Source organism: Ips typographus, linkage group LG6 (genome assembly GCF_016097725.1).
Source record: "Ips typographus isolate SLU linkage group LG6, UJ_Ityp_2.0, whole genome shotgun sequence".
Classification (NCBI taxonomy): Eukaryota; Metazoa; Arthropoda; class Insecta; order Coleoptera; family Curculionidae; genus Ips; species Ips typographus.
In genome coordinates this window covers 10,585,601-10,604,600 of record NC_138427.1, presented here as the reverse complement: position 1 = coordinate 10,604,600, position 19,000 = coordinate 10,585,601, and the positions used below count along the sequence as shown (strand labels likewise).

Below are 19,000 nucleotides of genomic sequence, written 5' to 3'. Positions count from 1 at the left end.
AAAATGTTTCTACAACCAAAATGATCATAATCACCGTTATGGAAATCTGCAAAAATAAGTTTTTTTAGGACAAATTTTACCTCTAGTCCACTACCTAAAGTCTACCTTATTTCAATTTAATCATAATGACAGTGATGTTCTGCATGATAAAATACGTAGGTAATGTCTATACAATAACTTTTTTATCGTTCTTATATTGTATTGTTTGTACAATTTAGATTATTGCGATTATCAACATGCCGAAAACGAAGTGAAAGAATGTTGTCCATCATCCACTGACAACAAAACGTTACTGATTAACCCCAACTGTCCTATTGGCATATTACGTGACTATATTTCTACTGAAGTACGGCTTAGTGAAGATGCAGCAAGTATACCTATTAGATTACTGAAATTAAAAAAGCAAATAATTTAAAGATTCAAAAAATAAAAATCTAGACGAATTCGATTTATGTACTGAAAAAGGTGTCATCCTGGCTACTAAATCTCTTTCGCCCACCGTATATGGTTTGGATGTGTTAGTCAACAAAGATACGTATTACATATTGATTCCTAATAAAGGTACATTCAACTTCACAATGCAACACTTTCGTAAAGCCACATTATTCTTTCTAGACCCAACTTCCAAACTTATAACGCCACTTCTTAATGAGGGTTCAAAGGAATATTTAGAATTTATGTCGCAACAGAAGAGGAAATCATCCCTTAGTACAAAGGTTAGACTAGGTATTTCAAACATATAAGATTCATAAATTAAATGAAATAATGTTTTAGGGTAGAAGACGGTCTTCTAGCAAAGCCTCAATTACTCTTACTTCCAAAGGAGCATCATCTACAGCAACGATAGAATAACGAATAAGAGATTTATGCTTAATATTCAATAAACCAGTGTAAAGACTTGACCCCAATAATCTTATTATTTTCCTGTGGGTATGTCATTTAAAATGAAATTTGTTCAATTTTTGAATTATTGTAACTTTTTTATTTGAACTCTTATAGGTTTCACTAAAACGCTATTAGAAAGAGAATACAAAATAATAAAAATTTTAAAGTGCTTTTTTGTACTTATTTGTCATTTTGTCTGTCATTTTTTGAAACTACGCAATATTGCCTTTAAAATAAGGTGCAAGTCAGTATTTTGACAGGAAATTCAAAATGGCGGCCTGGGGCGCCATCAAGTTATAGTGGACGTCTCGGTGTCATTTTATGTTATAATTTCGCGGAAAAGACGCTGGTGCAGTCGGTTTTTGGATATCTTAAAAACTAACAGAGTTAGACCTAAAATTTAACATTTTAACTATTTCTTTAGACCAGAGACAAGAATGCCTTTGATCCTCTCTGCTTTGAAGCTTTCCTCTCATAAGTCAATTTGATCACGACCAGCTCCTTATCAAACTGCACTAATGGTCACGTGATCAACTAGTGAAACACCATCCATCCAATGGTGCCTCGCGTCATCCGTATGCCAATTGTATTGTGTCTTGTGTCATAAGACAAAAAAATATCAACATCAACACAGTACACAGTTTATCAAATAATTATGTAGATTCACTCGACTTTAGTCTAATAAGTAAAGTTCGTGTTTTTTGTACTCACACTCACCATAACAACATCATGCCAGGTGGGATTACTTGTAGTGTAATGAGTTGCAAAAACAATTCGACCACAGCAAGGAAAATGGGCAAACCTTTGGGGTTTTTCACTTTTCCCAAAGACCTTAACATCCGTAAAGAATGGGTTAATCGATGCAATAGGAAGGAAGACTGGAATCCGGGCAGTAACAGCAGCCGCATATGCAGTGACCATTTCGAAATCAGCGATTTTGAAGATGTGGTCAAAGCTCGTATGTTAAATGTGAATCCAAAACGGCTGAAAAGTGACGGTAAGTGTTTAGGTATTTCGCCGTATTTCTTTACTTATTTTGGTGACCATTGGAGCCCTGTCAACATTTTACAAATACCCTATTTTTACTGAAAAAATGCTGGTTTTCTCTGGGTGCATGTTTTTTGCGCTGGCAACAACGCCGTTGTAGTGTCTGTCAAATGTTATATGACATTTTAATTTTTCAATTTGTGGTTAGGTGAAGATACAATTGTTACAAAGGCAACAATAAAAGGGCTATTAATTTGTTGTTATTAGTTTTTACCTTTTTTTCCTCTTAATTCGTAAATTTGTTAGTAAGTGTTTCAAAAAAGTTATTTATTAGTAGATTATCAGACTATAAAAGGTGGTGCAATGGAATTTCTTCCTATACTAGTTTTGAAGGAATTCTATTAGACCAGAAGCCCTAATAACTTTCTTTATTAGTACATTGTCAATTATAATATAACAAAATTGTGTATTGCTATGAGGCTATATAGGTATCCATAAATTTTTTATTCCAAGCAGATTTAATTCCATGTTTTTGTAATAACTAATAGAGGTGCAGTACCAACCTTAGTTAAAGGTGAGCTTATGACTAGTGATCATTAGTCCTTTTAATTCATTTTGCAATAAATGTTGACATGTGGCAAGTGTTTTACTTCCTGAATATTAAGGTTTTCTTTAGCAATTCCATCACTGTATCTACAAGCACCGAAATTAGAAGATTCTGAGACTGTTGAGGATATAACAGCAGAAACAACAGAGTGGAACAAGGTTTTGACACTAAAATCAGAAGAAAATCAACTTGGTAACTCATCTGGCTAACTTATTAAAAATTGATTTTTTTTTCTTGGTCCTGTCAATTTATTATAGAGCAATACATGCATCTTCTGGAAAATCGTCAATCTGAGAAATTAGGCTCATCAGAAAGATCTGGATCCCTTATGATCACAAATAAAGAGAAGGTCAAAGATAAAGTTTTAATAAAAATGGAGTCAGGTAAAAAAAAAGTCATTGTAATAAAGAAATGTTTTAATTTTTATTTTGTAACCAATTTTCAGGCTATAAAGCTGTACACACAATGACAAATTTGAAGTTTGTTACTAAATTAGATACTGAGGAAGTGTCTGATTCAGGGAATGTTATAGACACAACAGTTCCATCAAGGGACATTAATCGACGTTGCAGACTTTGCCTGGAAACATCACTTCCACTATTTGCATTTGAGTCTGTGGTCACATTTGATGATGGCAGCACTTTGGATGTTTATCAAACTTTTCAAAAAATTACTAGAGAAAGTGATGAGCAGGTTCTATCATTTTTGTGGGTGACTATTGTATACTTAGTTTAAACTTGTCAGATCCAAAATGAAAAGTATCCAGCACACTTATGCATGAGTTGCTTGAAATTGTTGGTCAGTGCCAATAATTTCCATGAAAAGTATCAAAAAAGTTTGACAATCACATGCAGAAAAGACTATTTGGATGTTCCGCCAAAAATTGAAATTGCAAAAATTAAACTTGAACAGGCCAAAAACAGTCAAGTTGAACTCACAACCAGTGGTCCTCTTCTTCACAAGTACTAGTCAAAACTACCAAAAAAAAATTTATGGATAAAATAAATGTAATACTATTTTAGATGTCCCATATGCCGGAAATCTTTTACTGCCTTAGATTTGAAAAAACATTGTTGGGAACACAGTGAGCTGAAATCTTATTTGCATGCAGCACCAAAGTATAACAAAAAAGTAAAATTTTTTGCGGAGCCTAGGTCAACAGTTTCGATTTTTAACCTAGACAATCCTACTTTTACTTGTCTTTTTTGTCCTGAAGAGTTGGACACTAACACTTATTTTGAGCATCTTGCAGAACATGAAAAGTTAGGAAATTTCAAGTAAGTTGTTTCATTTCATATTTCTAGCATGTATTGGTTTGTTTCCTGTACTTTTTCCCAGCATTTAATTGTGTTAGATGTCAGATATGCAATCGTACTTTTCCGGCCAAAAACCGCTTGTTTGTACACCAACGATCGCACAAAGGAGAAGAGGCTTACCAGTGTCCAAAATCAGGATGTGGCAAACGTTTTTTCAAAAAAGAAAGCTTTGATTATGACACCGATCTGGACAATTTGCCTTTTAGGTGCAGCGCATGCTCGAAAGCGTTTGCAAATCCACAAGACTTGAAAAGGCACATTTTAAATCACGAAAAGTACTTAAAACTTGTTCAAATTGTGTGACTGTGTTAGTTATAGTATTTGGTTGCAGTTCAACCAATGAAAAACAGGACTATTTTTGTTCCACTTGCCGTAAAACATTCAGTACCATGCTTGGTTTTCGCCATCATCCCTGTTGCAAAAAACAAATGTTACGTAGCAAATCACTAGTATTGTGCTATGTATGCGGAAAGCGCGTGCTTAACATGCATCAGCATATGAAAACCCACGCTGGTCGGGTCAAACAAAAAGAGCGTACATAAAATTGTACATGTTCGCATTGTGGAAAACTTTTTGGGTGAGTTAATTTTTCCAATCATAGAAATTTGTCATTGTTGAGTTGGTTTAATATTAGCTTAACTTATTACTATAATAAAGACAAGATTAGTTTTGGAGGATAATGGTTAGGGGTCAAAAGAGCATGGTAAAATCTATCCCAGGGGTTAGCGGCAGTGACGTAATAATTGTCCTTCTTTGTCTATTAGTTGTGAAAATAAATAACTGTCAGTATTGTTCAAAAGTTTTTAAGGACGCAAACGAACTGAAATCGCACGAATGTACTCTGCTGTACGCAGACTCGTTTGCGACTTGTGCCACAAACAATTTACCGAACGCGGTTACCTGACCAGACACCGGAAAATGGCTCATCCTGAATTGTCTTACGGCGCAGAAGAAATTTATTTAGATTTATAATAATAATTATTATATACCAGGTGTCCAAGAGCACCCTGGACATAGGAGATTAACATGGGAAAACGGTTTTGATTTTTTTGCGCCTGTACGGTTGATTTGATTGAAAAATCGAATTAATGAAAGTTGTAGTACCTATCACGGACTAGTTTTCTGTATTTTTTTCGGATCTCTAACTTGAGCCCTTTCGTCGTAAAACACGAACAAAAATGAGAAAATTTAAACTTTTGGCCTGCACTGTATAGACGGTTGTCGGGCAACGGGTAAACAGGTCATTGTTGCGGGTACGGTTGCTCGGCAACCGCTTATACAGTGCAGGTAAAAAGTTTAAATTTTCTCATTTTTGTTCGTGTTTTACGACGAAAGGGCTCAAGTTAGAGATCCGAAAAAAATACAGAAAACTAGTCCGTGATAGGTACTACAACTTTCATTAATACGATTTTTCAATCAAATCAGCCGTACAGGCGCAAAAAAATCAAAACCGTTTTCCCATGTTAATCTCCTATGTCCAGGGTGCTCTTGGACACCTGGTATAGGTTAGAGAGATTGATTTTTTATTTATTTTTTTTTGTCAAAATCGTTGCATGTAGGACAAAGTGGAAATTTTTGTTTTAGCATTTAACTGTATCTTATTTGTATTTTACAATAATAAAGGTTTACAATACAAAGAAAAAATGAATTGCAAACCTTTTTCCAAGGTATTTTGTGACTTGCAGAAACAAAATATGAATAGTATATTTCATTACCACTCCAAAAAATGGTTTTTATGCAAGAAATAATACGTTTTTGTTAGCGCACCGGAAAACCTTTTGTGCGTTCTCACGGAAAAGATACATTTTCTCGACTATGAATCAGTGGGGAAATAGATAGGAGTCCTATAATGAAAAAGATCTTAAAGTCAAAACGAAAAATGTGTTTTTTTTATTTAAACATTATTATATGTAAATTTCTAGTGATGGAGATTATTTGTTAACATTACAAAATAATAAAACTGAGACATGATACCTTGTATAGTTCATTGGAAGATTACCAAATACATGAGCATATATGATAGCAGTTGGTATACTGATTTTCAAATTTATGAGCAATTAAAAGTATACGAATCACTACTTTTTACTAGGTACTTAAAGTAATAACCCTATTTCTTATAAAATTACTTTATATCTACTTTTAATAAATCCATTAAGCCGCGTTTTATAGGCTAGGGATTAGCAAACTTCTCCTTTAGCAATTCAATAAAGCAAACCCAAAAATACTTGTTACACTCACCCTTAACAAATAACTAATTTTAGATAACTTAACAAAAAAGACTTATTATGATGAATCGGGCTTGATAGACAATAAAATTTTTGAGATATGTCTTAAGATATTCTGAGGAACTGCTTCATGTAAGTGTTTGTGAAATTGAGGTTGACCAATTAGGCACTTGAATAAGGATTTGCCTTGCGATCTTGTGTCCAGGTTTCCGTCTGCCAAAGAATTTGCTGCTGATAACAAGAGTCGATCCCTTAACTCTTTGGGTAAAGCCAAAGTTCGTTCTGGACCTAGTCTTCTTACAATATCGCCTAAAAATTAATAATTTGATATTTAAAAGTTGCATATTTGTGTAAGAATCACATTGATAAAACGAGTTTCTTACAAACCATTGCTATCTTACAAGAACTTGAGATATTTAATACCTAAAATGCGTACAGCAGTGGCCCTTACTACAGCATTCTGATGTCCACATCCACGTAACGTAATCACGGGAATCACCCTGTGTATTGGTAACTGCTCGCACATAATATCCAAAGCAGCATTTGCGTCAGCACGTAAGAACCTGTTAGTATCGGCTGTACGTTGCAATAAAGGACAAGCAATTTCATCCAATTCCTAAAAAGAATCACGGATTTACAAACAATTTTTTTTCAAAATTAAACCACAAGTTTATATGTTGGGATAAATTACTGAGATTTGTTACGACTGTTAAATTTTGGAATAGAAGACTTACCATGTCTAAACCATGCTTGCAATGCAAAAATAAGTCTCCCGCAGTGTTGCAAGCAACTCTAGCAACTTGAGACCGCAAGTTTTTGATATGTTTAGCAAGGCTAAAGCACACCTGGTGCATTTGGTGCTCTATAACTTCAGGAGTTTGTCTGGCAACTCTAGCTAGTCCTTGTAATCCACTAACTGTTGTTTCCCAATTTGGATTGTCCAGTTCGTTCAGGGCATGTTGTAGCAAGTCTTTGGGTTTGCTGATGGGCCTACTAGTATGAACTTCTATAGAAAAGTCAGTTAAGAGAAAAAATGTTTAGGGGAGCAAGTTTGGTTCAACCTTGATGATTCCTTGGTGTGGCTTTCATTGATTTTCGACTGTTGTTTCGTGAAAACCGTCTTTCGAGTTTTGATTTTGTAATGGTAACCGAAGTTGAGGCAACAATTTGATGGTCTGCACGGGGTTGAGGCATTTCTATAACTGGAGTGTCATCAGTATGCTGGTAAGGTTGCGAGGGGGTTTCGTTGTTGTTGAAAGTATTTTCTTCGTTTTTTGCAGGCGCAGAATTACTACTTAACCTAAAATAAACAATATGTAAGTTGCTAAATTAAATCCAAGTTTTATTAATACCTGTGTGATCCAATCCTAGGTAGAAAATTAGGTAAATCAATGACGGATTTGCTTTTCCTGCTTATTTCAATGGTCGGATTCGAATCCCCCAAGCTGATGCGGGAAAATGGACGTTGCTCTGACAATTCTTGGTTATTGTTAAGATGGATAGACTCTACAGATGGATATTTGTTATGGATGGCTTCTCCCAAGAAGTGATTTTGAGAAGCGGATCCACCTCTTGAATTACTATTCTAAAAAAATGTTATATGTATGTTGGCGATATGAAAAGCGTTTCTTCGTATAGAAATTGTCAATTAGGAAATGATCTTTGGATTCAAGTGACAAGTTCTAAAATTTCAATAATAATATCTGGTTAAAAAAATTATTAACTTACCGCTTTAGGTTCTTCGCGTTTCGAACTGCTATCGCTGACTGATTTGAGCGAATGCGAATCTATGCAATCTCTCGAATTATTGACCGATGTACTTAATGGCTCTTCAATATCGGAACTGAGCCGCTCCTCAGTATCCATTTTAATAAATGCGGGTGGGTGTGATTCTGGTGGTGAAGGGGTGAAGTAACCTGAAGATTCCGACCCCGAAGATCGAGGGGTCGGAAGGGTGAGCCGAGTAATTGAGTCATTCTCTTGAGCTGGTTGGTGTCGGGGTGATGACTTGGACGATGTTGGAGTTTGATGGACGCTAGCGGCAACCGATCTGAAATATTATATCGATATTAAATTATATTCAGTCAACGTCAAAATTTAATACAGAATGTAGGACTATCTGGAGAACGTAATAAGTCGAAATTGTATTGCGTTTGGAAACTTGCATATCAGTTTGCATCATTAATCTTCATAGACATGCCGTCTAATCAAATCAGTGGTAAGCTAGTAATTATAAGTCAAGGTTAACCCTGGCCAATAATCAATGAAATTTGATTATAAAGTCGGGATTACCATATATAGTAGGTATAGGAAAACCTATATGTATAGAGGGGAGAAACAATAACATTTTCCAAAAACAATAGCTGACTAATTTCCTTAAATCCATATTATTTAAAATTAATAACAAGCAAAATGTTTTAAAAATACAACCCATTTTCCTACGGTGTTTAGACAAAAAAATCGACATGTTACGTAGACTTATTGTCACTTTCGCTTTATTAATAATTAAAAATTAAATAAATTCTCGCCGGAAAAGGTTATTGCCACAGAACATTGGCCTTGATGCCAAAAGGGGGTGATCGTCTGACCTTTAGCTAATTAGGTTCGATAAATATGTAATTTGGTAGGACTATTTTTATTATTTACTGACTGGCCTGAATTTATGGCTTTTCTCACAATAATGGAAAAACCGTGTAAATTTGTTTTTACAAAAATGTATTTAATTTGTATGTGAAGGCATGTTGGCGTAACTTTTAAACCACAAGAGGTTTTATAATTTTCAAGTTTTTACCACTTACACATGTTTACATTTTTCTTGGGCATCCTGTATATTTAGTATATTACACTGTGTTTTGACGCTTCTTCTTAAAAATCATCTTCATATAGAATGTGTAGAATGTTAATAGTATTTCTATTCCAAAAGTAAACTATACTTAGCTTAAGTTTGTATTCCTGTATTTTTATTATGATAACAAATTGATTTAAAACTGTTATTATTGGTAACAAAATTATTTTTGGAACTTCTCCCCATTTTCTAACGACTTCAAAACATAATTATCTGTGAATAATTTAGTATGTGTACTCACTTATCGGCACTTAGCGGCGGTTCCGTTAAAGCCAATACGGGTGTCGGATTTTTGGACGTTTGAGCGTCAAAGACTTTTCGGCCTCGGCAACACACCAAACAGGAACAAAACTTGCAGAAAACAAAAAGCGGATTCCGTTTTCTGAGTCCCCACGGATTGATAACAACATCAGCGCTCGCACACATTTCTACCTAACCGAACCGAACTCTTGTCGAATCAACTGGTGATTAAACGATTTCTCCAAGAATATTGCGTTTTCATAACTGACACGAACGAAGGACGCAAAATGAGTGGCAAGTAACAAACGTGTAATGTTTTCCCGGAATAAAACTACCAATTCAAACTGAGTTTGTATAAATTAAACTTCATTGATTGGTTCTGACCGGCGCGCTGACCTCAAGCGTCGCGACGACGACGCTGATACCGGCCTACATTATAACGGTTAAATGTTTTCGATGGTAATTTTAGGTCAGAGTTGGACTAGCCCGATGCATTTTGTATATGGATTACTAGGTTAATTGCCAAATTACATTACCCATGTTTATAGCACATATTATCAAGTTTGGGTTGGTGATCACGAACCTAAACACGTTATACAGTCTGTCTAGGATTGTGTTTCGCAGATATTGTTTTACGAAAAAACGTCATAACATTCCCCAATTTACTTATCTGCAAGGCTTTAGTTTAATAGAAACTTCATCATATAGGTATAGTTTACATACACTGAGATTTACTTAATTAAGCTGAAAAGGCATCTCGTGAATGTAAATAAAACGAAGTGTGGTTTATAACGTTTTGCCAGGAAAGCAATTAACGGTAAGATTTTTTGGCGTTGGTAAATTTAGTACCACGTTTCGTTGTAGTAAGTGTAAGATTCTCTTATTGGTGACTTTTGAAGATCACATATCGAAAGTGTGCTAGGTATTTTTTAATAATAAAAATTCAAAATTGATTTCTATGCAACCCGCAACCACTTGTTTGCTTTTTGATATCTTTGAGAGAGTAATCTTTAAGTCTAATTCACTCAAATGTACTACTTATATCAAACTAATAAACAATTACAATTCTTACCGCTTTGCTATTAAAGGATCACTGGTTGATACAATGGAAGTATTGCTGTGACGTAATTTTAGCTTTGGCTCTATAATAGGAACTGGAATTGCAGATTTATGCCAAAAACCACTTCTGGTAGATGAACCTAAAAACAAAACTTTAAAAGTAATTCTGATAAAATAGGAAAAGAAATGGATTGAATGGATCAGACTTAATTAAAAATCATTTACCAGTAGAGGTGGAAGACGATCTACTAGAAAGGGAAAATGAATACGGTTCCTGTTTAGCCGGCAGTCGATCATTGAAGTACAACTGGTCAGAAGAAAAACTCTTGCGAAAACCGTGAGGTCGTCCAGTTTTAGGCCGATCACCCTCCAATTCAGGATGTTGAAGACGACCACCAGCGTCCGAATTATCTATATCAACAAATTCACATTTATTACATACAATTTTCAGCCCAAAGTGATTTTCAGTACCAGAGTGATTATCTCTCCCATTGAATTCACTACCATTATTGCCACTACAGGTGTTATATTCAGGATGTAAAGGAATCGCTTCAACATAACCTTGAGGCGGGTATTGACCCCTGAAATATTTGGGGGGTGAAAATGATCGACCCCGGTCGTATCTACGATACTGACGCCCGTGCTTTCCGTTGGTCAGTGGGGCCATTTCCGGTTGTAGAATGTAAACAGGACGCAACACCCCGTGATTTGAACCTGCAAAAAAAAAATAATTCAGAAATTTGGTATTCCTTGATATTTGAACAGATTTGAGTTTTTTAACTACAGACCAAAATAACAGCAGTGCCGGAGAATAACGGTCAATATTATTATGCAGGTCCAAACCAACACAAACTTGTTCCAATTTAGGATAAACGTCTCTGATTAATCTCTCTCTAAATTAAATTAATTAAGTTTGTCGAAGTATAAGATGAGTTTTATAAAGAGAGTAAAATTTCTTTCATTTCAATTCAAGACCATCTACAAAGCCTAATCAAGGGCAATTTTGTTTGTTTTTTTTTTCAAATAAAAACTATTGTGTACTTTACTATGATTGTCTCTGTGTCGTCACTCGAAAAAATAACATTACAAGTCGTATGATGTAAATAATAAATTCCTAATTTTCATAATTATATAAAATTGAATACTTTTTCAAATTAACGCTTTCGTCTAGCCCAACTAGATCTTGCATGTTACTATTTGAAACGGGTACAACGTTTCCAACACATTTTATGCCCAGTAAATTGTTCTAATAGACTATTATTTTCTGTAACAATTTGCATTAAAAACAGCCATTCTACTACTAAATTTCTGATTGGTGCCTTACAGTTTAACAGAATAAACGCCACTAATGAATCTTGATTGTCACTAACAGTTTGCATTATTAGTTACATTATTATAGTCTTAGCTGAAACGAATATGTGCAGCTTCTTATCATGCGCTCGTTTTATCACTTAATTACGACCCAAGGCTGTACGTTATCACGAAATTAAATGTGTAATACAAATTAGTACAGTATAATATTAGCAAAAAGTGTGTGTGTTGTCCCAGCCATGGATTTTATAGACACTGAATCCATAGTGAGTAAAAAATCTCAAGATTTTGTGCGCAGCATTGAAACTTTGGAAAAAGACATAAATGGAGTAGTTTTCGACTTTCTGTTGAACCCTCGAAAAAACTGTTTATTAGTATCAACCTTAATGACCGGAGAAGCAAATATTTTTGTTTATCAAGCATTGAGGAAATGGAAAAAGGAGAGCAAAAAGAAAAACAAAATGTTGAAGAAATACTTAGGACTAGAAAACCAGACATTTCTGGACTTCGCTCAGGTAATACAAATTGTAAAAGAAACCAAGATTTTACCTGTCTTCAATTCTTTATTTGTGTGTGAAGTGCCTTCTACTATCAACCTTGAAAATTACCAAGACATTCTCAGTGCAATGGCGGTTCGGTTAAGGAAAGACGGTACCAAAAAAATTATTATTGTGGCTCCCAGATGTGACATACTTGACAAATTTTCTTTGATGGCTTCCGATATCGATTAGATGTGCAAATGAGAGTTGTGAAGTGACTGCGCTGTGATAATTTATTACTTACGAGTTTTCCGGAAGTCGTTATTCACAAACAAGCACAAACTTAGTTCCATGTCAGACTGGCAGCAGAAGTATAATACTAGCGGAATATGAAGGGCCGTTAAGTGCATTCAATGCGGGTAGATGCAATGCAAAAATTCAGTCCTAAATATGTGTGTTTTCATTGAGTAGACGTGCTAATTAACCCACATAGTTTTTAACTAAGTACCTTTCTTTTTGCATTGCTCCGATAAGAAACAGATTTTATTTTATGCGTGATGTTTTCACATTTAAATTAATTGTTTAGGGATTATATATTGTTGTAGACTAGTTTAGGCAAAATGATGTACTTACAAAAACAATAAAGATATTTTGAGTACCTTTAACGGAATTGTTGTTCTTCTGAAAATTGTTTGAGTCAGTAGAAGCCCATTCTCTTGAAGCATCCTCAAAAGGGTCTTCCTGAAAATAATACATACAGTTATTTAACTCCCTAACTTGAGATACAGTTTTCATGGCATTGATTCCCATTATTATAAAAAAATACTGATAACTTACCCCCACTACAAAATTATGAAGTGAGATAGGCTTTACGGCAAATAATCGACACAATAACATTTTTTTAATATGCAATATCAATTTTGTTAACTGTAAAAAGGAGTTAACTCGAACGGTATAGTTTGTGTGACTGCCAATCTGCCACGCTAATCAATATTATACCCGTAGTTATGGTGCCGCAGGCATTTTTTTGCTATCGCATGTTTCACAGTTGCACTGACGTCAATAATCTAAATTATTTTGCCGACCCCTTCGACCGAAGGGACGCATTTAGTTCAGTTTAAGGAAAGTAAATAAATTAATAAAATGCAGCTGAATTACCTCGTAAGATTCAGACAGTTGCTTGATTAGGGTTGAGCCAGCGTTGAACTGCTGATCGTGTCTCAAATTGTGCATCCAATAATTTACGGATGCGTTACTGGACGACGCTGATGACAAAGGTGAAGACGAAACGTTGGGGTTTTTTACTATGGTACCAGCTATCCATTCTGATTCCGTTTGGTCAGTTGGGGATGAATAGCGAATAGTGCCATCCAGGTTTACTGTTGGCAGTTGCTTTCTTGACAATCTAAAAGTATTGTTTTATTTACTAAAACGTAGATTATAAAAATTTTAAAAGTTTTCACAAAGTAGCCTAAAACTACTGTATTAATTTGTACTGCCAAGCTACTCATCCGTATTACTACTAAATGAAATAAGAAATTAAAATTACACACCTAGAACGAACTACTTGCATAATCTCTTCAAAATCCAAAAAGTCTTTCACTGTAGTTTCAACAATATTCAGAACCTCATGAATTGTAGTCAACTGAGCTGCAGTAGCCAATGTTTCTAGAGCTGCGTGTCTTACTCTTCTTCGTCTATCCCGAAGAGCCATAGAAGCAAATTCGGTTACTTTTGGTACTTCCACATCCTGTCTAGGAAACAATCTGGCGCACAACATCAAAATTTGTAGCGCTCCTGTACATTAACTATATGGTTTGATAAAAAGAAAAGAAATGGTTGTTTTTTTATACCTTCACGAGTTCTATGACCGAAACATTTAGATAGTACTTCAACTTGTAGTCTTTTTGGTGGTAGCTTCTTCATGACAGCTAGAGCGCATTTTGCCCCAGAAGCTCCTCCCATTTTGCAGAGGATTAGAGTCAGCCTGGAAAGACATTTTTCCAGCACATCTGGTCGAAGACCTTCAATCATTATGACTAAAGCATCCTACAAGGGCACTCAAAAGTAATAATAGTTGTTAATTAGAACTTGAAACATACATCTGCCAGACTGTGCAGCCTGTCTCTGTGATGACAAGCAAATAAAGCTTCAAATAACAAAGCAGCTGCTCCAGCTTCTAAAGTCTCGCAAGTTCCTGGCTGTTTCAGCATTTTTATTAAGCTTTCCAAGGCTTCAGATTTTGCCCACACTTCGTCCTGCAGTAATTAAAGTCCATACAAAATAATATTAAAGAACTCTAAAAGTCACCAGACGATTAACATTAATTTCTTACGATATAAGTCAACGAACTCCCTGAGTAGGTACCTTTACGTGCCCTTAATAAATACAATCCCCCTCGCTTATAAAAACTAAAAGAACCTGAGTAATGACAATACATACATACAGTGATATGAGTTTCATTATAGTATGGAAATCATTGTGTTTAGGAAATCAATACTATAGTGGTGTTAGGCTGTGTAATATTTAAGCTTTACTGCATCAAATCGTGATGCATATAATTTTAAGAACATTAATAAATTACATCATACAAGGTCCGAAAAAATTCAGTTAAATTACAACACAAAGCGATATTTCATTACTATGTTTTTCATTAGCATACATTACCATGTTTTCTACCTTAAAACATAAAGAAAAAATTTTGCATATAGGTCAAACGACGAAAAACGGTTTTTCTCGACACGTTCCTTACGTAACACTAGAGTAAATATTTGCAATCTCAGACGGCCATATCACGCAAAGGTTGAGACTAAGAAATATTGTTGAAATCGCCCTGGACGTCTCCCTACACATAATTTTGCAAACATAAATTATGTGCTAAGTTGAGTAGCAACAAGTTTATAAACGCCACTTTCTTCGTTACGCAAATTGAATAAGATTAATTTAGATTTTCCACAGATATACATAGGAAAGTGCATATTATAAATTACCGTCAGTTTGTGAGTGATTTATTAGTTGCTAATCCTCTAAAACTGCTTTGTTTATGGTAATTTCTAATTTCACATTTTACAAGATGTTTTATAATAATTAAAGTGGTGTAATAGTAAACTAATTTCAATTTGTATATTTCATGTATTTTCCTTGAATTTATCTAAGAAACATTCACCTCCAAATAAATTTATTCTTAGGATGATTTTTATAGAAATGACGGGATTGACCAATTGATTTCACGGATTCTATAGATAATATCCTTAGAATTCTGAAGTTATTCTGAACTGAAAGTACTGGCCCTAAATCTAAATGGTAGATATGATTTTTCTCTTAGCGTTGTCAGCTCTTAAACTCATTTTAGCTCTATTATTAATTACAAGTAGACATACAGTGCCATTAACTAAAGAAACAAATTACAAATTCACTTCACTTTCTCCCGACAAAATGAGCTATTAGAAAGCGACACAACACATTTATCATGAGCTTCGTCTAATCATTAAGGTCAGCAATAACACGAAATTAGGCTCACGAAATATATCCGAAAACCATGCAGCTATGTAGGTCAACACTGTTTCATGCGAATTATGTGCCATTTAATGTTTTAATGAGGATTCAAACTTTTTTCTTACGAAGGAGTTATATTATTATATAAAAATTTGATGATCCATATGAATACATTTTGAATAATAATAATACTTACATCACTTGTAAGGGAAGACAGTGATTGCTGTATTGTCAGTTCATTTGAATTGCCTGGAATTGTGACACTCTGTCTTTTTACAACTTCTTCTACAACCATATGCTCCAGATTAGTCTGAGATGTCACGTAAGAAACGCTTTCTTCGTAGATTGTAAAGCTATCATAGTTTCTAAAGTCGGCACTTTCCATGGGTTTAGTTTCCATTATTTGATCCTGGTTTATTAAAGTGGTTTCCACTTTTTGGCTGTTTTCATCATCCTTTTCAGTAGCTGAAGTTTCTGAATTTCTTCTAGACCTTTCTGGACTTCTGGTTAGATTATGAAATACTTCAATTTCATTGTGGACTGGAATAGGGGATAACGAGTCATCCGCTCTGCTGTGTTTTAGGATTGATGGTCTAAGAACTACTTCTTTCCGTTCTTTTTTCTCCTGTTTTTCCTGAACACTTTTAGGTTGTTGTTGTTCCATAGTTTCACCATTATCGAGTCCTACAAATTTATTAATATCAACCATAAATCCAAATTACTAATTACTGACTAATAATTAAACGGATGCCAGTCAAAACTCAAGTACGGCCCCATCGTTATTACTCATGCAACATTCGGACTTGATGTTGTATTTCACCTTCATTAAAATAATCAATTTTATGAATACATTTTCATAACTTAAGCGAAGCAGTAAAACACAAGACTGATTACTATGCTATTCTAGATTAGTAGCGGTATTAAAAGCAGCAAAAAGTGCATATAAGGGAGTTGACCGCAACTGGAAAATGTATATTTAGTCACCAAGCTTTTATTTCAGTGTGATATTTAAAGGTTTTACGTTGGTTGAATCAGAATAATATTACTTTAAATATTTGAGCGATGAAGGCGATGAGTTTTCTAATTGTATGCACTTTATAAAAAATATTAATGACATCTTTCAGCATTGCATAAAAAGTGCACATCAAAAAAACAATTTTGACGACAAGCTGCAAGCACCCTCGACCAAATTAAAAAACACCATATATTTAAAACTTACCACCACCATTTGTGATCTTTAAATCAGCTTGAGTTTGTACATCTTGCATCACCTTTTTCCTTAATGGAATTTTTGAAGAAGCCATTGTTAAATTTGGTGCAGACTTATAATGCTTTCCCACTGTTTTCTGGTCGTTCAATTTTTTCTTTGGTGTGGACGGCAGTGAAGACACTCGAACTACATTCTCTAAGATTTTTTTTTCATTTTGTTTTATTTCTTACCTGGAATTAGACTTCTTTTAGTGCGAATCGACACAGCATCTGTGACTGTAATCTTAATCATAGAAATTTCGTTATCTTCCTCCTGTTGACTGCTTTCACTTTCTGGTGTTCGTAGTTTAACAGATTCACCACCGAATCTCACTTTGCGAGGACTTCTTGGAGTTTGGCGGTTCTCATCAAAGTCGCTCTCGTCGTCTTCAAAAACGCGTAATATTGCTGGATCCCTGAAAAAAAATACCAGTATACTATTTATTATTTTAGTACGCTTCCCAGCTAACTTTGTATCTTCTTCACTGTCAAATCTACTCAATGTTCCGCTGAGATGGCGACTTTCTTCGTGGATTTTCATAGTTATATTAGGTCCAGTTTTTAGAGTTATCTCCGTCTCCAAAATCACCTTATCCTCTTCGATACTATCTTGTGAATCCCACATTTTGTTTCCGTCTATGTTGTAATTCACCGGGCACGTATACATATCGCACATTTCAATTTGAGTTCACCTGAAAAACAAAGTTAAAGTGGAAAATTTAATTAACTTGAACGGGCGTATAAAGAAGTCTCTTGCATATTTACAGCCATCAGCAAAGAAGGAAAACTCTGAGCTTACATTTGCATATTGATTTTTACCTGTACTTTTACACGCGATGTATATAAACGCAAATATAAATAATTGCGTACATAATTTACTTTTGGGAGCTATTTCTACTGAATAATTAGCATTAACAGTGTATTCTTGTTCATTTTTAGATCCGAGACAATAGATTAGTTCATTATACTTTTAAGAAAACGGCTACACTTTTTGCCAGGCAGTGGTATTTTTAGGCATATTTATTTTTGGACCTGAACTTTTTAATAAAAATTTATACATTCAAAAGGAGTTACTATTTCTAAAATTGTATGACTATTTATATAATTAATAAACTCTACTTTTCGAGTACAGGAGATCTCCGTATAAATGTTCACACTAATTTGGAGGAAAGCAAGAGTAGCTCAAACAAAATATCTAAATTAAAAAAATGGACTACTTATTAATCTACGCAGTAATATAATAGGTACCTATACGTAATTGTGCTAGGTAATTTCAAACGTAACGATCAGAAAACCACCGAATAATTATTAGTCTATACTGCGGCAAATTTCAAGTTTAATGTTCTTAGAAATTCTAAGCAATAAATCAGGTCAAAATAATCCAGTGGAATAAAAACAAAAGCAGACAGAAAAACGTTTACCATTCCAACAAGACTAAGACAATAACCGGTTTTGTTAAAAGTGCAATCTAATCGTAGGAAAACGAATTTTCCAGGGACGGATTTTATTTATTTTACAATGGTAGATCACAACATTTTCAGTAATCATTAGAATGATATAGGTAGAAAAGACAAAGGATATTTGTAAGTTCTGGATAGTTTATCTACAGATAATCTCTATACTATAAGAATCAACAATAATACTCATCTACACAGCAAAAGGAAAGGGTACATAATATACCTCTAGATCAGCTTCTTTCCCGCCAAAACAAGCAAGTTTCAGCTCTAATGCCAGTTGTACAACACCACACCACCGCTAACTTCCATTTAGGAAAATATCTACCAAAACTTCGTGGTTTTGTGGAGCCGTAAAAGGGTTGAAATTAGAAAAACAATTCAGGTTACGGCCTAAATTGTTTCGAGTCTTGCTGGGTGCGTGTCAAATGAACGGCGGCCAGATACGTAGACCGGCGGCACGTGAACCCCTATTTCGTGTGAGCTGCTCGGAAACACTAAGCAATCAGCTTCAGCTAACTAGTTGACTAACGGGCGAAACTTAAAATGACGTCATTACAGAGCTGGATTCTCGAAATTCCGCAATCGACCTTAAGAAACTAGTTTTGGGAAACTTCGATTAAGTTGTCTTTCTTTTCCACCTAATTATAGTTTTAAAAGTAGGTATTGGATAGAAAAGATTTATTAAGGTATGAAGATGAAGCAGGACAAGAAAAAGTCAATAATATACAGATAGATAAAAAATTTTAAAAGCGCGCCGCTTCTGTAATAAAATAAGCTAAAACCTCTCATGTACGTTTGCCAGTAGTACCGTTGGTAAAAGTGTGTTAATACTTTTAAATAACTATT

At 34.6% G+C, this 19,000-nt stretch overlaps 3 protein-coding genes across 10 annotated transcripts; 2 read left to right on the top strand and 1 right to left on the bottom strand.

Moving 5' to 3' along the window:
• Nucleotides 1-69: 69 nt before the first annotated feature.
• Nucleotides 70-902, top strand: LOC145730859 (uncharacterized). 2 transcript variants are annotated; one of them, XM_081982331.1, is made up of 5 exons: nucleotides 70-159; nucleotides 219-371; nucleotides 418-561; nucleotides 616-716; nucleotides 775-902. In XM_081982331.1, exons 1-5 carry the CDS (start codon nucleotides 126-128, stop codon nucleotides 850-852), a joined length of 510 nt encoding a protein of 169 aa, XP_081838457.1. In that variant the 5' UTR covers nucleotides 70-125; the 3' UTR covers nucleotides 853-902. The 2 variants fall into 2 exon arrangements, with proteins under 2 accessions (XP_081838457.1, XP_081838458.1); XM_081982332.1 differs by having other exon boundaries at nucleotides 72-159; nucleotides 439-561.
• Nucleotides 903-1,500: 598 nt separating this feature from the next.
• LOC145730851 (uncharacterized) lies at nucleotides 1,501-5,439 on the top strand. Of its 5 annotated transcripts, none has more exons than XR_014178686.1 (9): nucleotides 1,501-1,882; nucleotides 2,549-2,671; nucleotides 2,737-2,862; nucleotides 2,925-3,172; nucleotides 3,224-3,441; nucleotides 3,502-3,756; nucleotides 3,834-4,070; nucleotides 4,127-4,787; nucleotides 5,301-5,439. XR_014178686.1 is itself a non-coding variant. In XM_081982297.1 (9 exons), the coding sequence occupies exons 1-8, from the start codon at nucleotides 1,615-1,617 to the stop codon at nucleotides 4,335-4,337; spliced, it is 1,686 nt and encodes a 561-aa protein (XP_081838423.1). In that variant the 5' UTR covers nucleotides 1,501-1,614; the 3' UTR covers nucleotides 4,338-4,372; nucleotides 4,596-5,439. The 5 variants fall into 5 exon arrangements, 4 of the variants coding, with proteins under 4 accessions (XP_081838423.1, XP_081838422.1, XP_081838421.1 ...); XM_081982297.1 differs by having other exon boundaries at nucleotides 4,127-4,372; nucleotides 4,596-5,439; XM_081982296.1 differs by having other exon boundaries at nucleotides 4,127-4,372; nucleotides 4,430-5,439.
• A 217-nt stretch (nucleotides 5,440-5,656) lies between these two features.
• On the bottom strand, nucleotides 5,657-18,836 carry LOC145730848 (uncharacterized). 3 transcript variants are annotated; one of them, XM_081982292.1, is made up of 19 exons: nucleotides 18,378-18,836; nucleotides 17,168-17,389; nucleotides 16,890-17,113; nucleotides 16,669-16,845; nucleotides 15,646-16,133; nucleotides 14,057-14,212; nucleotides 13,808-14,003; nucleotides 13,508-13,751; nucleotides 13,113-13,359; nucleotides 12,614-12,695; nucleotides 10,636-10,878; nucleotides 10,390-10,575; nucleotides 10,178-10,304; nucleotides 7,749-8,070; nucleotides 7,373-7,605; nucleotides 7,082-7,320; nucleotides 6,755-7,026; nucleotides 6,444-6,636; nucleotides 5,657-6,329 (listed from the first exon to the last, which is right to left on the bottom strand). In XM_081982292.1, exons 2-19 carry the CDS (start codon nucleotides 17,371-17,373, stop codon nucleotides 6,079-6,081), a joined length of 4,086 nt encoding a protein of 1,361 aa, XP_081838418.1. In that variant the 5' UTR covers nucleotides 17,374-17,389; nucleotides 18,378-18,836; the 3' UTR covers nucleotides 5,657-6,078. The 3 variants fall into 3 exon arrangements, with proteins under 3 accessions (XP_081838418.1, XP_081838417.1, XP_081838419.1); XM_081982291.1 differs by having other exon boundaries at nucleotides 17,168-18,836; XM_081982293.1 differs by having other exon boundaries at nucleotides 16,669-16,839; nucleotides 17,168-18,836.
• Nucleotides 18,837-19,000: the final 164 nt, after the last annotated feature.

What these genes read in the sequence shown, in the direction of transcription:
- LOC145730859 (XM_081982331.1), top strand. Translation starts at nt 126, where the DNA reads ATGACAGTGATGTTCTGCATGATAAAATACGTAG. An exon ending in CATATTGATTCCTAATAAAG is followed by an intron (nt 562 to 615) that starts GTACATTCAACT and finishes TATTCTTTCTAG; the next exon opens with ACCCAACTTCCAAACTTATA. An exon ending in AATCATCCCTTAGTACAAAG is followed by an intron (nt 717 to 774) that starts GTTAGACTAGGT and finishes ATAATGTTTTAG; the next exon opens with GGTAGAAGACGGTCTTCTAG.
- LOC145730851 (XM_081982297.1), top strand. Translation starts at nt 1,615, where the DNA reads ATGCCAGGTGGGATTACTTGTAGTGTAATGAGTTGCAAAAACAATTCG. An exon ending in AAAACGGCTGAAAAGTGACG is followed by an intron (nt 1,883 to 2,548) that starts GTAAGTGTTTAG and finishes GGTTTTCTTTAG; the next exon opens with CAATTCCATCACTGTATCTA. An exon ending in TTTAATAAAAATGGAGTCAG is followed by an intron (nt 2,863 to 2,924) that starts GTAAAAAAAAAG and finishes ACCAATTTTCAG; the next exon opens with GCTATAAAGCTGTACACACA.
- LOC145730848 (XM_081982291.1), bottom strand. Translation starts at nt 17,373, where the DNA reads ATGTGCGATATGTATACGTGCCCGGTGAATTACAACATAGACGGAAAC. An exon ending in AAAGATCACAAATGGTGGTG is followed by an intron (nt 16,134 to 16,668) that starts GTAAGTTTTAAA and finishes ATAAATTTGTAG; the next exon opens with GACTCGATAATGGTGAAACT. An exon ending in CACACCAAGGAATCATCAAG is followed by an intron (nt 7,027 to 7,081) that starts GTTGAACCAAAC and finishes ACTTTTCTATAG; the next exon opens with AAGTTCATACTAGTAGGCCC.